Here is an 18,787-nt window from a genome sequence, read left to right as displayed (position 1 = left end):
TGTGGTGATGAACGCATGACTATGTTATTATACTGTGGACAGTGGATTGTATACCATGGATGATTGTATGGTGTGTGAATGTATCTCAGTAAAACTGAATGTAATTAAAAAAAAATGGGGATGATATTGGAGAAAAAAATACAAGAAATGCAAACTGGGGTCTATAGTTAACAGAAGCATTGCATTATGATCCAGCACTAGTTCTTTAAATTCCTGTATCTCAGTTGAAGGGTAAGTTTGATTCTTTGGGCCATAACTTCATTTTTCTTAGTGTAGGTTGTAGTTTTCTGTTGTCTAGCATCTGGTTTCCTTGGTTACCTCAGTCAGGTTTTCCCAGACCAGAATGGGCTCAAGTCTCAGAACTGGGAAATATTCAGTATCAGGTTTCCCTGAGAGTATGTCTTAGAAGATTGATATGCCCTGTGAGGCCTCACGCTGCTGTGCTTTTCCTAACCTGCCCATCAGGTGGTACCTGTCAGCCTGTTGCTCCTGACTGGTGCAAGGAGGTGTGGCCCATTTAGTTTCTGTGTTGTTTTTCCCCCGGGGCTGTGGCATTGGTTCTGAATGGAAGGTGGGTAGTAGAGCTGGGTACCACCTCCTTCCTCTTAGGGAAGATACACCCCTTAGGGAGATATCACCTGCATTTAAAGAGGTTCTTTGATTCTGCTGTCTCCACCCTTATCTGGGTCATAGCCCTGGGAACTCAAAATGGCTGAAGCTTTCTCCACTGAACATCTCAGATTGAGAGAGAGAAAAAGGGACAGAAGGCCCCATTTCAGCACTACTTCTCAGCCCCCCAAGTTTAACCCATCGGCCAGAGATAGCACCTGGTCCTCTGGGCTCCCCCTCCTGGGACAGAGAAGTCTTCCAGCTCTTTAAGGTCAGTTGTCACTAAAAGCCTCTGTCTGCTTTTTGGGGATTTGTAGCTTGTATTGAGCAGTCCACAGTTATTAATTAAAACCCCAGTTGGAGCTGGATTGAAGTATATTCGCTTGTTCAGAGAGTGCTACTCTCTACTACAGTGAATTTTTGCAGTTCAGGCTGTTGTGGGCAGAAGGGGTTCCTGACTCCAGTCTGCAGTTTTTACTTACAGATTTTATTCTGCAATCTCAGGCATTCTCCCAATCCAGGTTGGTGTACAGTGGTGGACAGTTACGGTAGTCCCCCAGCGGTTATTCCAGTTTTTTCTTAGTTGTTCCTGGTTGTTTATTAGTTGTTCCAGGGGGACTAACTAACTTCAACTGTTCTCTGTGTCACCACCTGCTATCCAAGGGTATTTTTATTTGTTTGTGCTAGGTGCTTGGGAATGTTAGCAGCCCAGAAGCTCTTTATTTTAGTTTTGTACAGATGTGGTGAAGCTATGATGCAGTCTTTGTGAGGGTTGATGTACTTTCGCATGTACCTTTTTCTTAGAGTGTTAACCCTACATTGTTTCTTGCCAAGTGCTGGGGGGAGGGGGCGTTTACCAGGATGTCTCCTTGGAAGGGCCCAGAATTTCAGCTCCAGTCCCCCTATTCACAAGCCTGCCAAAAGTTGTCTCTTAGTGGCTTCTTCTGTATTAGCAAAACCTGTCCTTACATTAAAAAGGAAGAAAGATCTAAAATCAAAGAATTAAATGAGAGAACTGAAGAAGCTAGAAAGTGAACAGCAAACTAATTCTAAACCAAGTAGAAGAAAAGAAATAAGGATTAAAGCAGATATTAATGAAATAAAGAACAAAAAATAATAGAATAAATAAAACCAAAAGTTGGTTCTTGAGAAGATCAACAAGATTGATAAGCCCCTAGCTAGACTGACAAAATTAAAAAGAGAGAAGGCCTAAATAAACAAAATAATAAATAAGAGAGGTGACGTTACTGCGGATCCCGAAGAAATTTAAAAAAAATTATGAGGACACTATGAACAACTGTACGCCAACAAACTGATAACATAGAGGAAATGGATAATTTCCTGGAAACACACGAACAACCTACACTGACCGGAGAAGAAATAGAAGACCTCAGCAAACCAATTACAAGCAAATAGATCCAGTTAGTCATCAAAAAGCTTCCCACAAATAAATGCCCAAGGCCAGATGGCTTCACAGGGGAATTCTACCAAACTTTCTAAAAAGAACCTGGTACCAATCTTACTTAAACTCTTTCAAAACATTGAAGAAATTGGAACACTACTTAACCCATTTTATGAAACTAATATCACTGTAATTCCAAAACCAGGTAAAGATGCTACAAGAAAGGAAACTACGGGCCAATCTTCCTCATGAGTAGATACACAAAAATTCTCAACAAAATACTTGCTAATCAAATCCAAAGATACATAAAAAAATTATACACCATGACCAAGTGGGGTTCATTCCAGGCCTGCAAAGATGGTTCGACATAAGAAAATCAATCATTGTAATACAACGCATTAACGAATCAAAAGGGAAAAAAATCAGATGTCATTTCAATAGATGTTGATAAAGCATTTGACAAAATTGAGCATACTTTTTTGATAAAAAACACTTCAAAAGGTAGGAATTGAAGGAAATTTCCTCAGTATCATAAATTAGGGTATATATGAAATACCCACAGTCAGCATATTCCTCAGTGGTGAGAGACTGAAAGCCTTCCCTCTAAGATCAGGAATGAGACAAGGATGCCCGCTGTCAGCACTGTTATTCAACATTGTGCTTGAAGTGCCAGCCAGAGCAATCCAGCAAGACAAAGAAATAAAAGACACCCAATGTGGCCCTGTCTAACTAAGCTACCCCAGCAGGTGATCTCACTGCCTTCCTCCCTACGTGGGACCTAACTTCCAGGGGTGTAAATCCCCTGGCAATGCAGGATATGACTCCCGGGGATGAATCTGGACCCAGCATCATGGGATTGAGAACATCTTCTTGACCAAAGGAGGGATGCGAAATGAAACGAAATAAAACTTCAGTGGCTGAGAGATTTCAAATGGAGTCGAGAGGTCACTCTGGTGGATATTCTTACGCACTATATAGATAACACTTTTTAGGTTTTAATGTATTGGAATAGCTAGGGGTACATACCTGAAATTATCAAACCCCAACCCAGTGGCCTTGATTCTTGAAGATGACTTTATGATAATGTAGCTTACAAGGGGTGACAGGGTGATTTTGAAAACCTTGTGGATCACACTCCTTTTACCCAGTGTATGGATGGATGAGTAGAAAAATGGGGGCAAAAACTAAAGGAAAAATAGGGCGGGAAGGGGGGCGATTTGGGTGTTCTTTTTTCACTATTTCTTTTTTTTTTATTATCACTTTTTTTGTTACAAGGAAAATGTTAAAAAAACGATATTGGCGTGATCAATGAACAACTATATTATGGTAATGTGATGAATTGATTGTATATTTTGAATGATTGTATGGTGTGTGAATAAATCTTAATTAAAAAAAACAAGGCTGCTTTAAAAAAAAAAAAGGCATCCAAATTGAAAAGGAAGCAGTAAAACTGTCCTTATTTGCAGATATGATCTTATATCTGGAAAACCCAGAGAAGTTGACAACAGAGCTACATGAACTAATGAGCAAATGTAGCAAAATAGCAGGATAGAAGATTAGTGCCCATAAATCAGTAATGTTCCTATACACCAAAAGTGACCTAACTGAAGAGACACTCAAGAAAAAGATTCCATTCTCAATATCAACTAAAAAAATCAAGTACCTAGTAATAAACTTAACCAAGGATGTAAAAGACCTATACATAGAAAATGACATGACTTTACTAAAAGAAATAAAAAGGGGACCTAAACAGATGGAAAAATATTCCATGTTCATGGATAGGAAGGCTAAATGTCATTAAAATGTCAGTTCTACCCATAATCATCTACAGATTCAATGCAATTCCAATCAAAATTCTAACAGCCTACTTTGCAGACTTGGAAAAGCTAGTTATCAAATTTGTTTGGAAGGGAAAGATACCTCAAATTGCCAAAAACATTCTAAAAAGAAAAACGAAGCTGGAGGACTTACACTCCCTGACTTTGAAGCTTATTTTGAAGCCACAGTATTAAAAATAGTATGGTATGGGCACAAAGATAGAAATTTCCACCAATGGAATCGAATTGAGAATTTGGCGATGGTCTCCCAGATCTATGGTTTACTGATCTTTGATAAGGCCCCCAAAATCACTGAACTGGGACATAACAGTCTATTCAACAGATGGGGCTGAGAGAGCTGGATATCCATATCCAAAAAATGAAAGAGAACCCCTACCTCACACCCTACACAAAAATTAACTCAAAATAGATTAAAGATCTCAATATAAGAGACAGTAACATAAAACTCCTGGAAGATAATGTAGGGAAACATCTTCAGTACCTTGTATTAGGAGGTCACTTCTTAGACCTTACACCCAAAACACAAGCAACAAAAGAAACAATAAATAAATGGGAACTACTCAAACTTAAAAGCTTCTGTACCTCAAAGGAATTTGTCAAAAAGGTGAAGTGGCAGCCAACTCAATGGAAAAAATATTTGGAAACCATGTATCTGACAAAAGACTGGTATCTTGCATATATAAAGAAATCCTGCAACTCAGTGACAGTAGTACCAACACTGCAATTATTAAATGGACAAAATTTATGAAAATATATTTCTCTGTAGAGGAAATACAAATGGCCAAAAAGCACATGAAAATATGTTCATCTTTACTAGCTGTTAGGGAAATGTGAATTAAGACCACAATGAGTTGTTATCTCACACCAATTAGATTGGCTGCCATTAAGGAATCAAGAAACTACAAATGCTGGAGAGGATGTTGAGAAATTAGAACTCTTACTCGTTTTCGGTGGAACTGCATAATGGTACAGCCACTGTGGAAGACAGTCTGGTGGTTCCTTAGAAAACTAGGTATCAAGTTAACCCTTTGATCTAGCAATTTCACTTCTTCGTATATACCTGGAATTGCCAAGAGATGGAAACAATCCTCAGGTCCTTCAACAGATGAGTGGATAAACAAGTTCTGGTATATGCACATGATGGAATACTACGTGGCAATAAGAAGGAACGAGGTCATGAAACGTATGACAATATGAATGACCCTTGAAGACATGATGCTGAGCGAAATAAGTCAGGCACAAAAAGAGGGGTATTGTATGTTACCACTAATGTGAACACTGTGAAAAATGTAAAATAAATGGTTTATATTGTAGAATGTGGGGGACCTAGCGATAGACAGCAAGTAGTGAAGGGGGAACGATAATCTAATAAGAACAGGTAAGTTATTGAGGGTAAACTTTATGTTATGGGAATGCTCAGGAATGACTGGTTGGTTAATTTCCAGGGAATATGGTAGGAACAGGTTGGCAGCAGTGTAGTTATTTTAGGTTATTTGTGTTTCTTATTCCTTTGTTTGATAGTTTGTTTATTTTCTTGGGGTAGGGTAGGAAAATGTTGGAAGCAATGTAGTTATTTTAGGTTGTTTCTTCTTATTCCTTTTTTTGGTTTGTTTGAAATGTTTTTTTATTGTTTGCTTTTAATTTTTTGATGAAGTTAAATGGATGTGTGTTAAAAAAGTAAATGTACAATGGGGGGAGGGAAGGGATTGGAATTTTGGATGTTCTTTTTTATTTTAATTTCTATTTTTTGGAGTACTGAAAATGTTCAAAGATTGATTGTGGTGATGAAGGCACAAGTATATGATGATACTATGAACAGCTGATTGTACACTTTGGAGGTGATTGTGGTGATGAAGGCACAAGTATATGATGATACTGTGAACAGCTGATTGTACACTTTGGAGGATTGTATGTTATGGGAATATATCTCAATAAAATCGCATTAAAAAAAAAAAACTCCCCTGAGGACTGGGATGTCCTCTTTTAGGTTCATGCCTTTTCTGGGATCCTGGTCAATAATTCTTTACTTCCTTATTTCCATTTGATGTTTAAGAAGTTGGTTTGTGTGTTTCATCTAGCTTTTTAAAGTTGTCTTCATTGGGTAGATTGAGCTGATTTGTCTAGTCACAACACTGTATATTTAAGCAAAAATTGTGCTGTTATTAAGAAAGTGTGTGTGTCCTATTGATATGCATATATTGTTGCTATTACCTTATCTATAGTGGTAAGTAGCCAAGAGATAATGTTTAATACTGTTAAGTCAAGAAATAGTAGTATGAACATATTATTTACAAATACAGAAATACCAGAAGAACCTGTAACAATAAAGAGTTAAAGATGCTTGTCTATGAGGGAGCATGGGTAAGAAAGAAGATAACTGTTTTTCCTTTTAAGTCTTTTGCTTTGAAAAATGTATTACTATGATAAAAATAGAAATATTAATACCAAGTTGTATAAATTTTTATAGTGTTCTGTAAAATTTTTTTGAATCTTGAGTTATGGTGAATGCTGTATGATAGCCCATATATTGAGGTTACTTCTCTTAGTCATTAAGAGGGTGACTTGTTTGGCCAAACGTCATTTTTTAGTTGTGTAACTTACTGTGGATTACAATCTGCTTTTCAGTTTTCTCATCAGTGAAATGGCTATAATGAAGGGTTTATAACCACAGGGTTGTTGTAAGGATTAGATGAGTTAATACATTTAAAGCTCTTAAAATAGTTTCTGACATACTGTAAGAGCTCAGTTAATGTTATCTGCTATTAGTATATAGTATTGATGTTGGAGTTCTATCCCTTTTTAATGCCTCTCACTACTAATTTTATTAGACACTTAAAACTTAAAAATTCTGTGTTTGATGAGAAAGGTGTGTTTGTTGCTATCATATGTATATGAAACTGAATGAAGTGCGAAAATACCTTTAGTCTTAGCAGAACTCAGGTTAATAGCTGGTATATGAAGGTACACTTTGCTGAAAGGACCATCACTCAGGTTCATTGGTAATTGGTATTTAATTGTATTATTTTTATCACTCTTTCTCATGGTGAGGTATGTAACATAAGATTCAAATGATTTCTTATTCCTTGTAAATATCACTATGCTAGGCAACTGTCCCTTGTATTTAAAATGACTTCACTGCTTTGATTTACAGTAAAATTATGCTTTTGGAAATTCTCAGTTGGTTTGTATGCCTACATATTGTATTCTCTTGTGTCAAGCCTTTTATTTGTTGGCTGCTTTCTTTGCAGTTTATTGATCCTATCTGCTAAGACATTTCATCAGATCTCTTTCTTTTGGACATCTTTCCCTGGTACATGTTTTTTTTTGTGTGTGTGTGTGTGTGTGTGTGAATTAAGTATGGTTTAGGTGTGGTATTAGTTTCCTCTGGCTACCATAACAAATTACCGCAAACTGGCTCTAAAACAGCAGAAATTTATTTTCTCAAAGTTGAGGAGGTCAGAAATCCAAAATGAAGGTGTTGGTAGGGCCACTCTCCTTCCAAAGGCTCTAAGGGAGAATTCTTTTGTTATGTCTTCCACCTTTTGGTATTTTCTGTTAGCTCCTGGCATACCTTTGCCTGTGGCACCATAACTCTGATCTTCTCATAGTTTACTCTGTGTATTCTTTCCTCTTATAAGGGCATTAATGATTGAATTTAGGGCCCATTCTAAATCCTGGATGATTTTATCTTGAGATCCTTAACTGATTACATCTGCATAGACCCTATTTCCAAATAAGGTTATATTCTAATGTTCTGAGTGCACATGAATTTTGAGGGACATTGTACAACCCCCATACACGTGTAGGGGATATGTACACTATTTACACTCTAAAAGGGGCAGGAAAAATTAAATCAGTAATGTCAAAAATAACTTTTCATTTTGCTGAAATTTTATTTTGTGCCACTCTCCAGTATGAATGCTTTCAGCAACATGCTATAGATGTGACACCAAGTGAGTAATCTTTAGCTAGTAGGACTTGGAGCATAAGCCTGCCCTTTTTGAGTATCTGTTAGCAAACTAGGAATAAATAACCTCCTAAAATGTATGCAAGATGGTTTTGTGGTCAGTTTGAGTCACCGAATGCAAGGTCCTGTACTATAAATTGTGAAAATTTACAGAGACAGAGTATAATGATTAAGTATAAGGACTTTGGGGATCACAATCTCTAGGTTCAAAAATTGGCTGTGACCCCTATTAGCTTTCTGGGTTGTGGGTAAATTGATGAATCTCTGTGCAATGTCTCATTAAAATAGGGGTTACAGTAATTACTTTATTAACATAATAATACTGTTTTATGAATAGAACTTTGCCTGTCATATAACTTCCCATTTGAAGTTTTTGTTTTAGTCATCATCATGATGCTCTGTCAGAGACTCATCACCTGAAAGATTTATGCCTTTGATTGTTTGTCTAGTAGTGAGGAATGATTGTATTGATGTGTTCACAGATGCCTACCCAATCTCACATTAGGAAAGATATGCTGTTCAGTTTGAGGTAGGGATGAAATTACTGGTTCCTGGTTTCATTAATGAGAGGCACGTTGAACACTGAGCTAGCCATTTTAGTGAATAGAATTTGCCTTTGATAGACTCTTCTAATGAGTCCTCATTTATTGTATGTCAACCAAGTCCACCCCTTTCCTTTATGTCATGAGGATATCAACCTGACTTTTAATATAAGTTAATTAAACATCTTATTCCTGAAGTAACCTTGCTTAAAGGATCTTAATTTTGAAGTTGTTTTTCGGATGAATAGATTACGTGTTTTAGCAGACATTTCAGGGTGTTTTGGAAGTAATCATCGACTAAAAGATTTGTTGTGGGAATGTGGTTTTCTTTCCTCTCTGTTTTTTTTGTTTGTTTTGTTTTGTTTTGCTTGTTTGTTTTATTAAATTCAGTTTTATTGAGATACATTCACACACCATACAATCATCCATGGTATACAATCAACTGTCCACAGAACAGTTAGGCGTTCATCACCACAATCTATCTCTGAACATTTTCCTTACATCAGAAAGAACCAGAACAAGAATACAAAATAAAAGTGAAAAAAGAACACCCAAATCATCCCCCCATCCCACTCCATTTGTCCTTTAGTTTTTATCCCCATTTTTCTACTCATCCAAACACTAGATAAAGTCTTTCCCCCTTTGTTTTTAATGTTCCTCCTGGAGCTATATGTTACTAATAAGACTTTTTTTGAAAACCACACTGAATGATAACACTCTTCTGCTTACCTCAACCCTCTTGGGAGAGTGTTGCTCCATGATTTTCTGAGCTTATTAAAAGATTGGTTAATAGATAATTAGAATTCATGGAGATTAAATAGTAAACACATTGCCAAACAGGTTTTTTCCTCTCTCCCCAGCTAATTTGCTTTGTCCTTTTTCTTTTTAATACTCTTTTGTTTATTAGAGAAGTTGGAGGCTTACAGAAAAATCACACAGAAAATACAGAATTCTTACATACTCTTCCATCCTCTCCCTCCAAAGACAGTTTTCCCTATTATTAACATTTTTAGTGTGGTACTTTTGTTACAGTTGATGAAAGAATATTATTATAATTACTATAGCTCCACATTAGGGTTCACTTTGTGTTAATATAGTCATACACTGTATGACTGCATTTAAAAAGATCCTTATTCTAATAACATACATATAATCTAAAATTTCCTCCTTTTAACCACATTCAAATATATACTCTTTTAGTCTTAATTAATTGCATTCAAAGTGTTTTGCTGTCATCACCACCATCCATTACCAAAACTTTTCCATCAGCCCAAGCAGAAATTGTGCACCAATTAAGCGTTAACTCCCCATTTCCTACCCCCACCCTGGCCCCTGGTCACCTATATTTTAGATTCTGACTCCATGAGTTTGCTTATTCTAATTATTTCATATCAGTGAAATATCCTTTTGTGTGTCTGGCTTATTTCACTCAACATGTTTTCAAGGTTCTTCCATGTTGTCTCATGTATCAGAACATCATTCCTTTTTATGGCTGAATAATTTTTCATTGTATGTGTATACCATGTTTTGTTTATCCATTATCTGTTGATGAACATTTGGGTTGCTTTCATCTTTTGGTGGTTGTGAATAATGCTGCTCTTTTGAGTATATACCTAGTAGTGGGATTGCTGAGTCATATGGTAACTATACCTAACTTTCTAAGGAACCGCTAAACTGTCTTCTGTGGCTGCACCATTTTTGTTTTAAATTATCTGATTTTAATTAGCATACCAATAGTTTATCCTGGTAATAAATTAATATATACAGTTATCAAAAAACGTTGGGTGCTTTCCAAAGAAAATGTTTCTTTCTGGAGTGTATGTAGAACCATTTAAACAGCTGTCTTTATAATTTTCAAATTCAAAAGTGTGGTAACAAAAACTTTTTGAAGAATGGAGGAGTCTCTTTCTCTAAATTCATGGTTTAGATAGTTGAGTTTATAAAGGTTTCTGATGCCATTTCATTTCCTGCAAGTGTGGCTGCACCATTTTACATTCCTACCAACAGTGAACAAGAATTCCTTTTTCTCCACATCCTCTCCAACACTTATTTTCTGTTTTTTTTTTTTTAATAGTAGTCATTTTAGTGGGTTTGAAAGGATATGTCATTGTGGTTTTGATTTGTATTTCCCTAATGGCTAATGATGTTGAACATCTTTTCCTGTGCTTCTTGGCCATTTGTGTATCTTCTTTGGATATTCAAATCCTTGGCCCATCGTTTCTTTCCTCAACTCAGTTTTATTGAGATATATTCACATATTCTACAATCATCCATGGAGTACAATCCGTTGTTCACAGTACCTTCATATAGTTGTGCGTTAGTCACCAAAATCAATTTTTGAACATTTTCATTACTCCAAGAAAAAAATAAAAATAAGAATAAAAGTACAAGTAAAGAAGAATACCCAAAACATCCCATCCCCCCTATTATTCATTTAATTTTTGTTCCCATTTTTCTACTCATCTGTCTTGGCCCATTTTTTAATTGGGTTGTCTTTTTGTGGTTTGATGGTAGGATTTCTTTATATTCTAGATAACAAACCTTTATTGAGTATGTGGTTTCCAAATATTTTCTCCTATTCTGTCATCTTTTTACTTTCTTGAAGTCTTTTTGTGGTTTGATGGTAGGATTTCTTTATATTCTAGATAATAAACCTTATTGAATATGTGGTTTCCAAGTATTTTCTCCTATTCTGTCATCTTTTTACTTTCTTGAAGTCATTTGATGCACAAAAGTTTTTTAATTTTGATGAGCCCCATTTATCTATTTTTTCTTTTGTTGCTCATGCTTTTGGTGTAAAGTCTAATAAGCAAGGTCCTAAGATACTTTTCCATGTTTTCTTCTAGGAGTTTTATAGTTTTGTTTCTTATATTTAGGTCTGTGATCCATTTTGAGTTAATTTTTATAGATGGTGTGAGGTGGGGGGTCCACCTTCATTTACGCATATGAATCTCCAGTTTTCCACAAGCATTTGTTGAAGAGACTATTCTTTTCCCATTGAGTGAACTTGGCACCTTTGTCAAAAATCAACTGGCCGTTAATACGAGGATGCTTGTCTTAACGTTATGCAGAGAAGGGAAAGGAAACTGATTCTCTGTCTGCTATAAGCATAGATTATCCCAGTCAAAGTTTACAGCTATAAAGAATAGTTATTCTTATTTTATAAGAGGAAACATAGATTTATAGATATGGAAGTTGTTCAGGGTCACATAGCTACAAAATGGTGGAGTTGGTGTTTGATTGGAAAACTTTCTGATTCTGTTAGCTGCTCTTTTCCAAGTTATTCTATTGCTTCTCCAAATCAGAAAGACCACACAACCACCACCATGTATACAAAGAAAGTAATGAAAGTACATAAATGCAGTTCCAAGTTTGAAACATGTCTTTGAATTTTGATAATGGAAATACTTTGATGTTTAGTACTGAATAGATGAAGAAGTGAAGAAGGAATGTGTTGTGGGTGGGGGACAAATGAAGTGTCCATTGAGGAAAATGCATTGTTTGAATGGTATAATCCCTGAAGATGTGTACTGTCAAAGATGCTCCTTGTAATACTTTATTTTTTGGGAGGAGAAATAACCAGTTTAGCCATCATAAGAACTGGGAACCTTGTGTAAGATTTTGCCTTTAATTTTGTCACAAATGAATTTTTCAGGTAGAATAATGCCTTGTTCAGTATAGGTATCCTCCTAAATGTACTTCACTGCTTATTCTAGTCTCTCCTGACAGTTAAAGATGTGGGAAATTGAAATAATTGTTTTCTGACTTTTTCTTGTAGATTAACTGCTGAAGTACTGATCGAGTTCTGCGTTTCTTCAATGAGGAACTACAGGCTGATCTTCTGCCATAATCTCAAACAGCCATAAATGACAAAAGAATGCTTGCTCAGTGAGGGTAGCTGGTGCAGAAGCCATTTTTTAAACTTAGGTGTTTAAGTACTCAAAGGTAAGTTTTTAAAATGGTAACTATCCCATGTTGTATAAATTCAGAGAGACTTTGGGAAATCTTTACCCCCACCCCCAATGTAGCTGCTATTTGATTATTAACTTGAGGTTTTTTAGTACTTGTTGCATTGAAGAATGGATGTTGCTTATTTAATACTATATAATTTATGGTGGTTTGCTGCCATTAAGTTAATTTTTACAGTCCCATTGAGTTGGCTGGATTGTTTCCCAGTCATACATATTCTGACTCTATTGCCCACATACACCTGTTGTATGTGAGCAATAGGAATTGTTTCTCTGGGGTGGTGAAAAAAGTCCAGTGGTGATATTTTGTATTTTGTTCATTAACAACTTTTGCAAAAAGTAGTTTTTCTTTCTTTTAAAAAATACTCTTTTCCCAGATAAAAAAGTAATGTTTATTCTAGAAATGGATTTTTGGGATTACTTGTTCTCTGATGCTTCAGATCAGAACAGTCATCTGAAATATTGTTTTCCTTTCACTGCTTCATTACTGATCACAATTCTTATAAAGCTAAGGCAAATAAGTTATTTCTTCTGAACTACACCAGCTCTGGAAATTTTTCTTTAGACTTATTATGAAACAGCAGTTTTTATAAAAGGATATTCTCATTGAAAGTTGATGTCCAAAATTGAAAATTTTCCTTTGTTTATAAAAACGTATTGTGGATTGACTGTTAGGCAGAAATGAGAACTAGTTAATCTTGTTCTTATTAACCCATCATTTATAAAAAGTAATTCTCCGTCCCTCATATTATGAAAAGCGATTCTCTCCTGTTTGGGTGCTTATGAATTGAAGGGTTCAATGAGCTTCATATAGAAGAATCCAGAGATGGATTGAATTTGTCTTTTTACCTATGTCATTATAAGCTTTGTCAAAACAGGGCCTCTTGACGCTAAATATGCCCCTTAATTTGTCTTTGTGACATTAATGCCCCTTGCTGAGTTTTGGATGATCAGTTTTACCAGTGTTTGATAAATATGCAAACACTAAAGGAAGGTTTCACAGCTAACTCTTTACAGTAGAGAAATGCTGAGATAATTATATTGAGCTTTGTAGAACTATGGGCCTGAAAACTGCAAAATATTTAAATAGATAAGAACACATTCAGGTGTAAAGCATCTGTCTTTAATGTATGTAGTCATATTGCCACCTATTAATCATTGTAGTCTTTTTTTTGTCTTTCATTTGGCAGAAAAGACAGCTTTGATTTCTGGCTGCAAAAAAGATATGAGGAAGAGCTCCTCCCCTTCCTTGAGTAACTGCAACTCCGTTCTTGCTAACAAAATATTTGGAATTCCACTTGATGAGCTGCAGCAGGGAGGACATCCAGACAATGAGGTTCCGTTCATAGTCCGCCACGTTGTGGACTATATTGAGGAACATGGTATACATTTCCTTACTTTGAGGGCTCACCTTTGTTTTAATAAACACAGCTTATCCCTTTTTGACCTCAGATTTTTTTTTTTTTTTTTTTTAATCTCATGTCCAAAATATAGCGAGGAAAAATAATAGGATTTTTTTTAATGTTTTAGTTCGTTTTTTACTTAAATTCATATACTTTAAAATGGCAGTTGCCCAGCCTAGATTTTTAGTGGGAGGGATAGGAATATTTTTAATGGATATAGGGGGTGGGGTAAAATAGAATACCCCCCAGGACAGAGGTAATACTTTTCTAGATGTGTAATTTGAAGGTTTTTAGCCAAATCAGGGAAGCCAAGAATGGCTTTCCAAAAATATGAGCATTTTAAGTTTGTTGGATATGGCCAAATGGTTGAGGTTGCAGCTTATTTAATTTTTGCCTTGAACTAATGTAGGAGGTCTGGAGCAACAAGGACTTTTTCAAGTCAATGGAAATGCTGAGACAGTGGAGTGGCTTCGGCAGAGATATGACAACGGAGAAGAGGTGGATTTGGTTAAGGAAGCAGACGTTCCCTCAGCTATTAGTCTTCTTAGGTTTTTCCTTCAGGAGCTTCCTGAACCTGTTATTCCTGGCAGTTTGCATATTCACTTGATGCAGCTTTCTCAAGGTAACATAATTTGACTCATATGAAACAGTCATTTATTTATTTCACAGTTTTATGTTCTCATTTGCTCTTCAGGTCTGTATGGTCTAGTTAAAGAAATTACAACTTCTTGAATCCCTGTAGTGCTGTTTATTGTTTATAATTGGTCTTATTATGCCTAAGATATAGGGTGATGAGGAGGAGAAAAGGGAGGAGACAAGAACAAGGAATAGTAGAGTAGGGAAAGAAGGTAGAAAAATGTATATAAGAGTGTGTGTATGGCACAATGTCCAGTGATAGCCAGATGTGTTGGTTAGTGGTGATGTTACTATGGGATGCTTATCCCTGGTTTGATAGACCTTCGTAGCAAAAGTCAGAAGCAAGTTTGATTCTAGACTTGAAATGTACCTAAAGCTTGTTATTGGTCATCTGCCTAAAAGAAATAAAATTTCATTTCAGACAATCAGACTCCAAGCCAAAGAAAGAAAAAAAAAGGATCGGTCCTTGTTTGGTTAGAGGTGTGTGTGTGTGTTTGGTGTCTAAAAGTAAGGATTACTGGAATGAAATAGAGACATAAAAAATAGTTGTAGAGGCAGGCAAAAAGGTGAAGGAACCAAGAAATGGAAGTGTTCCAGATCCCAGAGCCAAATGGTATTCATGTGTATTTAATGTAAGTGACATGTTCCATAATCTGGGAAAGTTTATAAACTTGGCATCTAACATACATTTCTTGAATTTCTTTATTAGTTTTTGTGAGTTTCTTAGTATAATGGTGTCCATTTATTATGATTTTTTTCTTCTAGAGAAATTCAGTGATGTTAGAAAATTAAATTTCTTCCCTTATGCTTATTACTGTCATAACTAGGCATTTTATACTATGTGTATGTATATCTTTAAGCATTATGTAGTCAGAGAATATTTCCTTTTGAGAGTGTTTATACATCTGACTTTTTTTTAAAATTTTAAACATGTTTAAAACACCAAAATTAGTGGGTGCCTCTGATTTATGTGTAAAGGTCGGTACAAAGATATTTTCTGCCCCCCTTACATATGTTCTCTTCTGTATAGCTAGATGATAGGGCTCGCTTTGAATTTGTTGTATTCAGAAATGATTATCCTGAGTCAGTTTTGTTCCTTTTTGTATCTCCTGGATGGAAAAACAGGTTTTAAAACAAAGTATCGTCAGTGTAACCTTTTTCCAAATTTTTTTCTCTCAACAGATGCTACAGTTTTTGTTTTGAATTTTTGAATCTGTTTCTTCCTTGTTAGGAGTGTTTTCAAGCATTTATATTGAGTCACTTAAACATTTTGCATCCATTAAATCTGTATTGAAACTGATAGTTTTTTGAGCCCTTTTTACAACTCTAGAGCCATCCTTTTTGTTTTTATAGTGATAGGTTTCCATATTCTGTAAATTAGCTGAATCATAGACAAGTCTTTAAAGTTATAAGAATCAGATAATCTTTCAGGCAAAATGGAAATTATAAATTGATAATTGGAATAAGATTTAATAGTAAAATCATTGTGTCTCATTGATAGTACCTATCAGAAGCTATTTCCTTTGTCACTAGGATTGTGATTTTGATTGTTATTCATTTAAAATTATGATATAATCAGTGCACTATGTCTGCGTTCATGGAATTATATGCATCTTACTAATTAATTATTCTTACGTTAACATTCACTTGCATTCACCTGCATAGGAATTAAGGTATGCAAAATGCTCATAGCCCTTAAGTCTACTGGTGTTATAATATGAGAAATCCACCATTCTCCATTCTCCACCTATACATGCATAACCGTTAGCATGCATACGGAAACATACACAAACTCACACCATTTCTTTAAAAGCTATGCAGGTGTGGTGGTTCTTATTTTGTTTATGCATTCTTTTGGGACAGTGCTTGTAGATAAATAATATGTCAGTGTCGTAATTAATGTTCACAAATTCATGAGGAGACTTACTTTTAAGATAATGGAAGGAACATTGTTGCAGTCAGATTTGAACTTCTGTTTTAAAAAAACTGTTTTCATTTTTCTTGGGTGGCAGGGACTGCAGTGTGTTTCGTTCATTGATCAGTGTTTCCAGTCTTAGCACCCTTGATGAACTGGATAATACTTGTTTGGGGTGGGGGGGGGTGGGGAGTATCCTGTGAATTGTAGGATGTTTAGCAGCATCCCTGGCCTCTACCCACTAAATGCCAGTAGCAACTGTTTTCATCCATTGTCAAATGTGCAGGAGCAAAATTGTCCCCCTTTGTGATCCACTGATTTAGACCATAATGGTTTATCCAACTACTTATATATTATGCTTTTGTAGAAAATGTTTTCAGTTTTTTGGAATTGTAACATTTCCAAAGAAAAGTTATAGTACTTCAAAGATTTATGGTCAGGGGAAAATTCTTTGACATGCACATATATTCTTCCTGGATACAATTTAACTACAAAGTAGGATCAAAGGGAAGGAAATTTAAGAAAGTGTGTATTTCTTGTGTATGTATTTTGAAATACTTCTCTGCCTTATTTGAAAAGACTTCAGAAGTAGCCTGGTATATATAGTATTTTTGTCGTAGAAATGTGCACAAACAAAAGTTGAGCAACATGCACAGTATTTCAAGTAAAAGCAGTATTGCTCGCAATTTCAGTATTCCATTCAACATTTTAGTAATCCAGTATCTTTTTCCAGTTCTTATATATTAACTGGGCTTATTCAACTAACATTTATTGAGCATCTGCTATATGCTAGGCACTGTTTTAGATTCTGGGAATGCAGCAGTGAACACAACTAGATACAGATTTCTGCTCTGATAGAGCTGAAATTCTAAAGGGAATAGAGGGACATAGAGGACAAATAGATGATAAATAAAATAAATATAATATATAGGTATGTTAGAGGATAATTGGTATAAAACTAGAAAGGTTGTTACATAGAAATTTTCAGTGTTGCTATAGTCATTATATTATAATATTAATTGCCTGCATTTTTTTTTTTTGTGCTGGTATACATGATTTTTAAAAATAATCCTTTTCTCTTTAATGGATAGGTAAAAAATTAATCTAGGGACTGTTCCAGGCCAGTTATAAAATCAAAGTATTGGTACATTTGTTTGGACAGTTGGTGCTCTTACAGAATATAGAAGAGTTGTTATTGGTTGCATTTTAAATTTTAAGCAAAATTTGTGAATATAGCCCTTTTTGATAAACTTCTTGGACTTGTGTTACTTTGCAGAGATGGCTGATATCATGACCATAACCTTTACCAGTAGTTTTTCTATAAAATAATTTTAAGAACCTTAACAGAGATAAAAAACAAAATATAATGAAGTTGATTCTTATTATTGAAGCAATAAATTACTTCATTTTGATGATAACTCTGAGAAATTACCTCTCCAAAATGGAGCCCCCACAAATCAGTGGAGTTAATAGGAGCCTAGTTTCTGTTAATGCAAACACAGGGCCTAGCTTCTGCTAGTGAAAATTCACTTGATAAACAGAAACCAACATTATTTTAGAGGAGAAGTACAAATGAGAAATCAGAGACATTTTTATTTAGTTCTGTTGCTATTTCTGAAGTTAATTGTTCTTTTCAGGATGTCAGGAGAAGTTAAGTTACTCTGTCACCCTGTTTCTTCCTTGTTTTCCCATTCATCCAAGTGGAAGAGTGCTCCTGACACTATCGGCCTGTTGTATTGCTTTTCTGCTTTGTTCACTAGTTTAAGTTGGTATTAACTGACTTGACTAGTGTAACTCCTTGTAATTGGCACAAGTTTAGAAACACAGGTATAGTCATGCAAGAGAAAGTGCGTTGAAAATTGATTTAAAAAATTGAGGCCAATGAGTAATAGTTGAGGAAAACATCTTCCTACAATTGAGAGATTGAGTTCCCTTTCTCCACTGTCCCCTCTCCAGCTCTTCTCTTTAATAAGCGAAATGCAAAGCCCTGAGGCATTTGGCCTCTGTTAGAGGTAGTGAAGAGGTTTTGAATTGTTATAGTAAAAAGGTGGTGTGGGTGGAATAATGTGAACTTGGCAGAGTATCTGAGCTTTGCTTTTACTTCATTAACAAAACCTGTCATTATATTTTATAGATTATAATAATGAAGATGAATTTGGAAGAAAGTTGAGGTTCCTCTTGCAACAGCTTCCACCTGTAAATTACAGTTTGTTAAAGTTTCTGTGTAGATTTTTAGCCAATGTAGCATCACATCATGAAGAAATTTGGTCTGCAAGTTCTCTGGCTGCTGTCTTTGGTCCAGATGTCTTCCAGTAAGTTGTTTTAGAAATTTTTGTTTAATTAAAAAAAAATGAATTTGTGATATAGAATCATTGTACTGTCTCTCAAGAATCTTAGGTTGCTTGATGAACCATTATTTTTTTTTATAGTAGATCTGATTAATCTTTCCAGCATTTCTGTGAACAGGGTACAAATTAGGTTGGTTTTACAGATGGAATAACTGAAGC

At 35.3% G+C, this 18,787-nt stretch overlaps 1 protein-coding gene across 5 annotated transcripts in view; it reads left to right on the top strand.

The window, feature by feature from the left end:
- Nucleotides 1-18,787, top strand: part of FAM13B (family with sequence similarity 13 member B) — a 128,509-nt gene that overhangs the window by 33,029 nt on the left and 76,693 nt on the right. For 4 of the 5 annotated variants that reach the window (XM_037800780.1, XM_037800782.1, XM_037800781.1 and 1 more), the window contains exons 2-5: nt 12,137-12,303; nt 13,517-13,708; nt 14,139-14,351; nt 18,415-18,592. In XM_037800780.1, coding sequence (XP_037656708.1) covers nt 13,552-13,708; nt 14,139-14,351; nt 18,415-18,592 — 548 coding nt within the window. In that variant the 5' untranslated portion in view covers nt 12,137-12,303; nt 13,517-13,551. The remainder of the gene's footprint in view (nt 1-12,136; nt 12,304-13,516; nt 13,709-14,138; nt 14,352-18,414; nt 18,593-18,787) is intronic. The other variant, XM_037800784.1, reaches the window with a different exon arrangement.

The sequence above is a fragment of the Choloepus didactylus genome, chromosome 13 (genome assembly GCF_015220235.1).
Source record: "Choloepus didactylus isolate mChoDid1 chromosome 13, mChoDid1.pri, whole genome shotgun sequence".
Lineage (NCBI taxonomy): Eukaryota > Metazoa > Chordata > Mammalia > Pilosa > Megalonychidae > Choloepus > Choloepus didactylus.
This window is presented reverse-complemented; position numbering and strand designations above follow the sequence as displayed.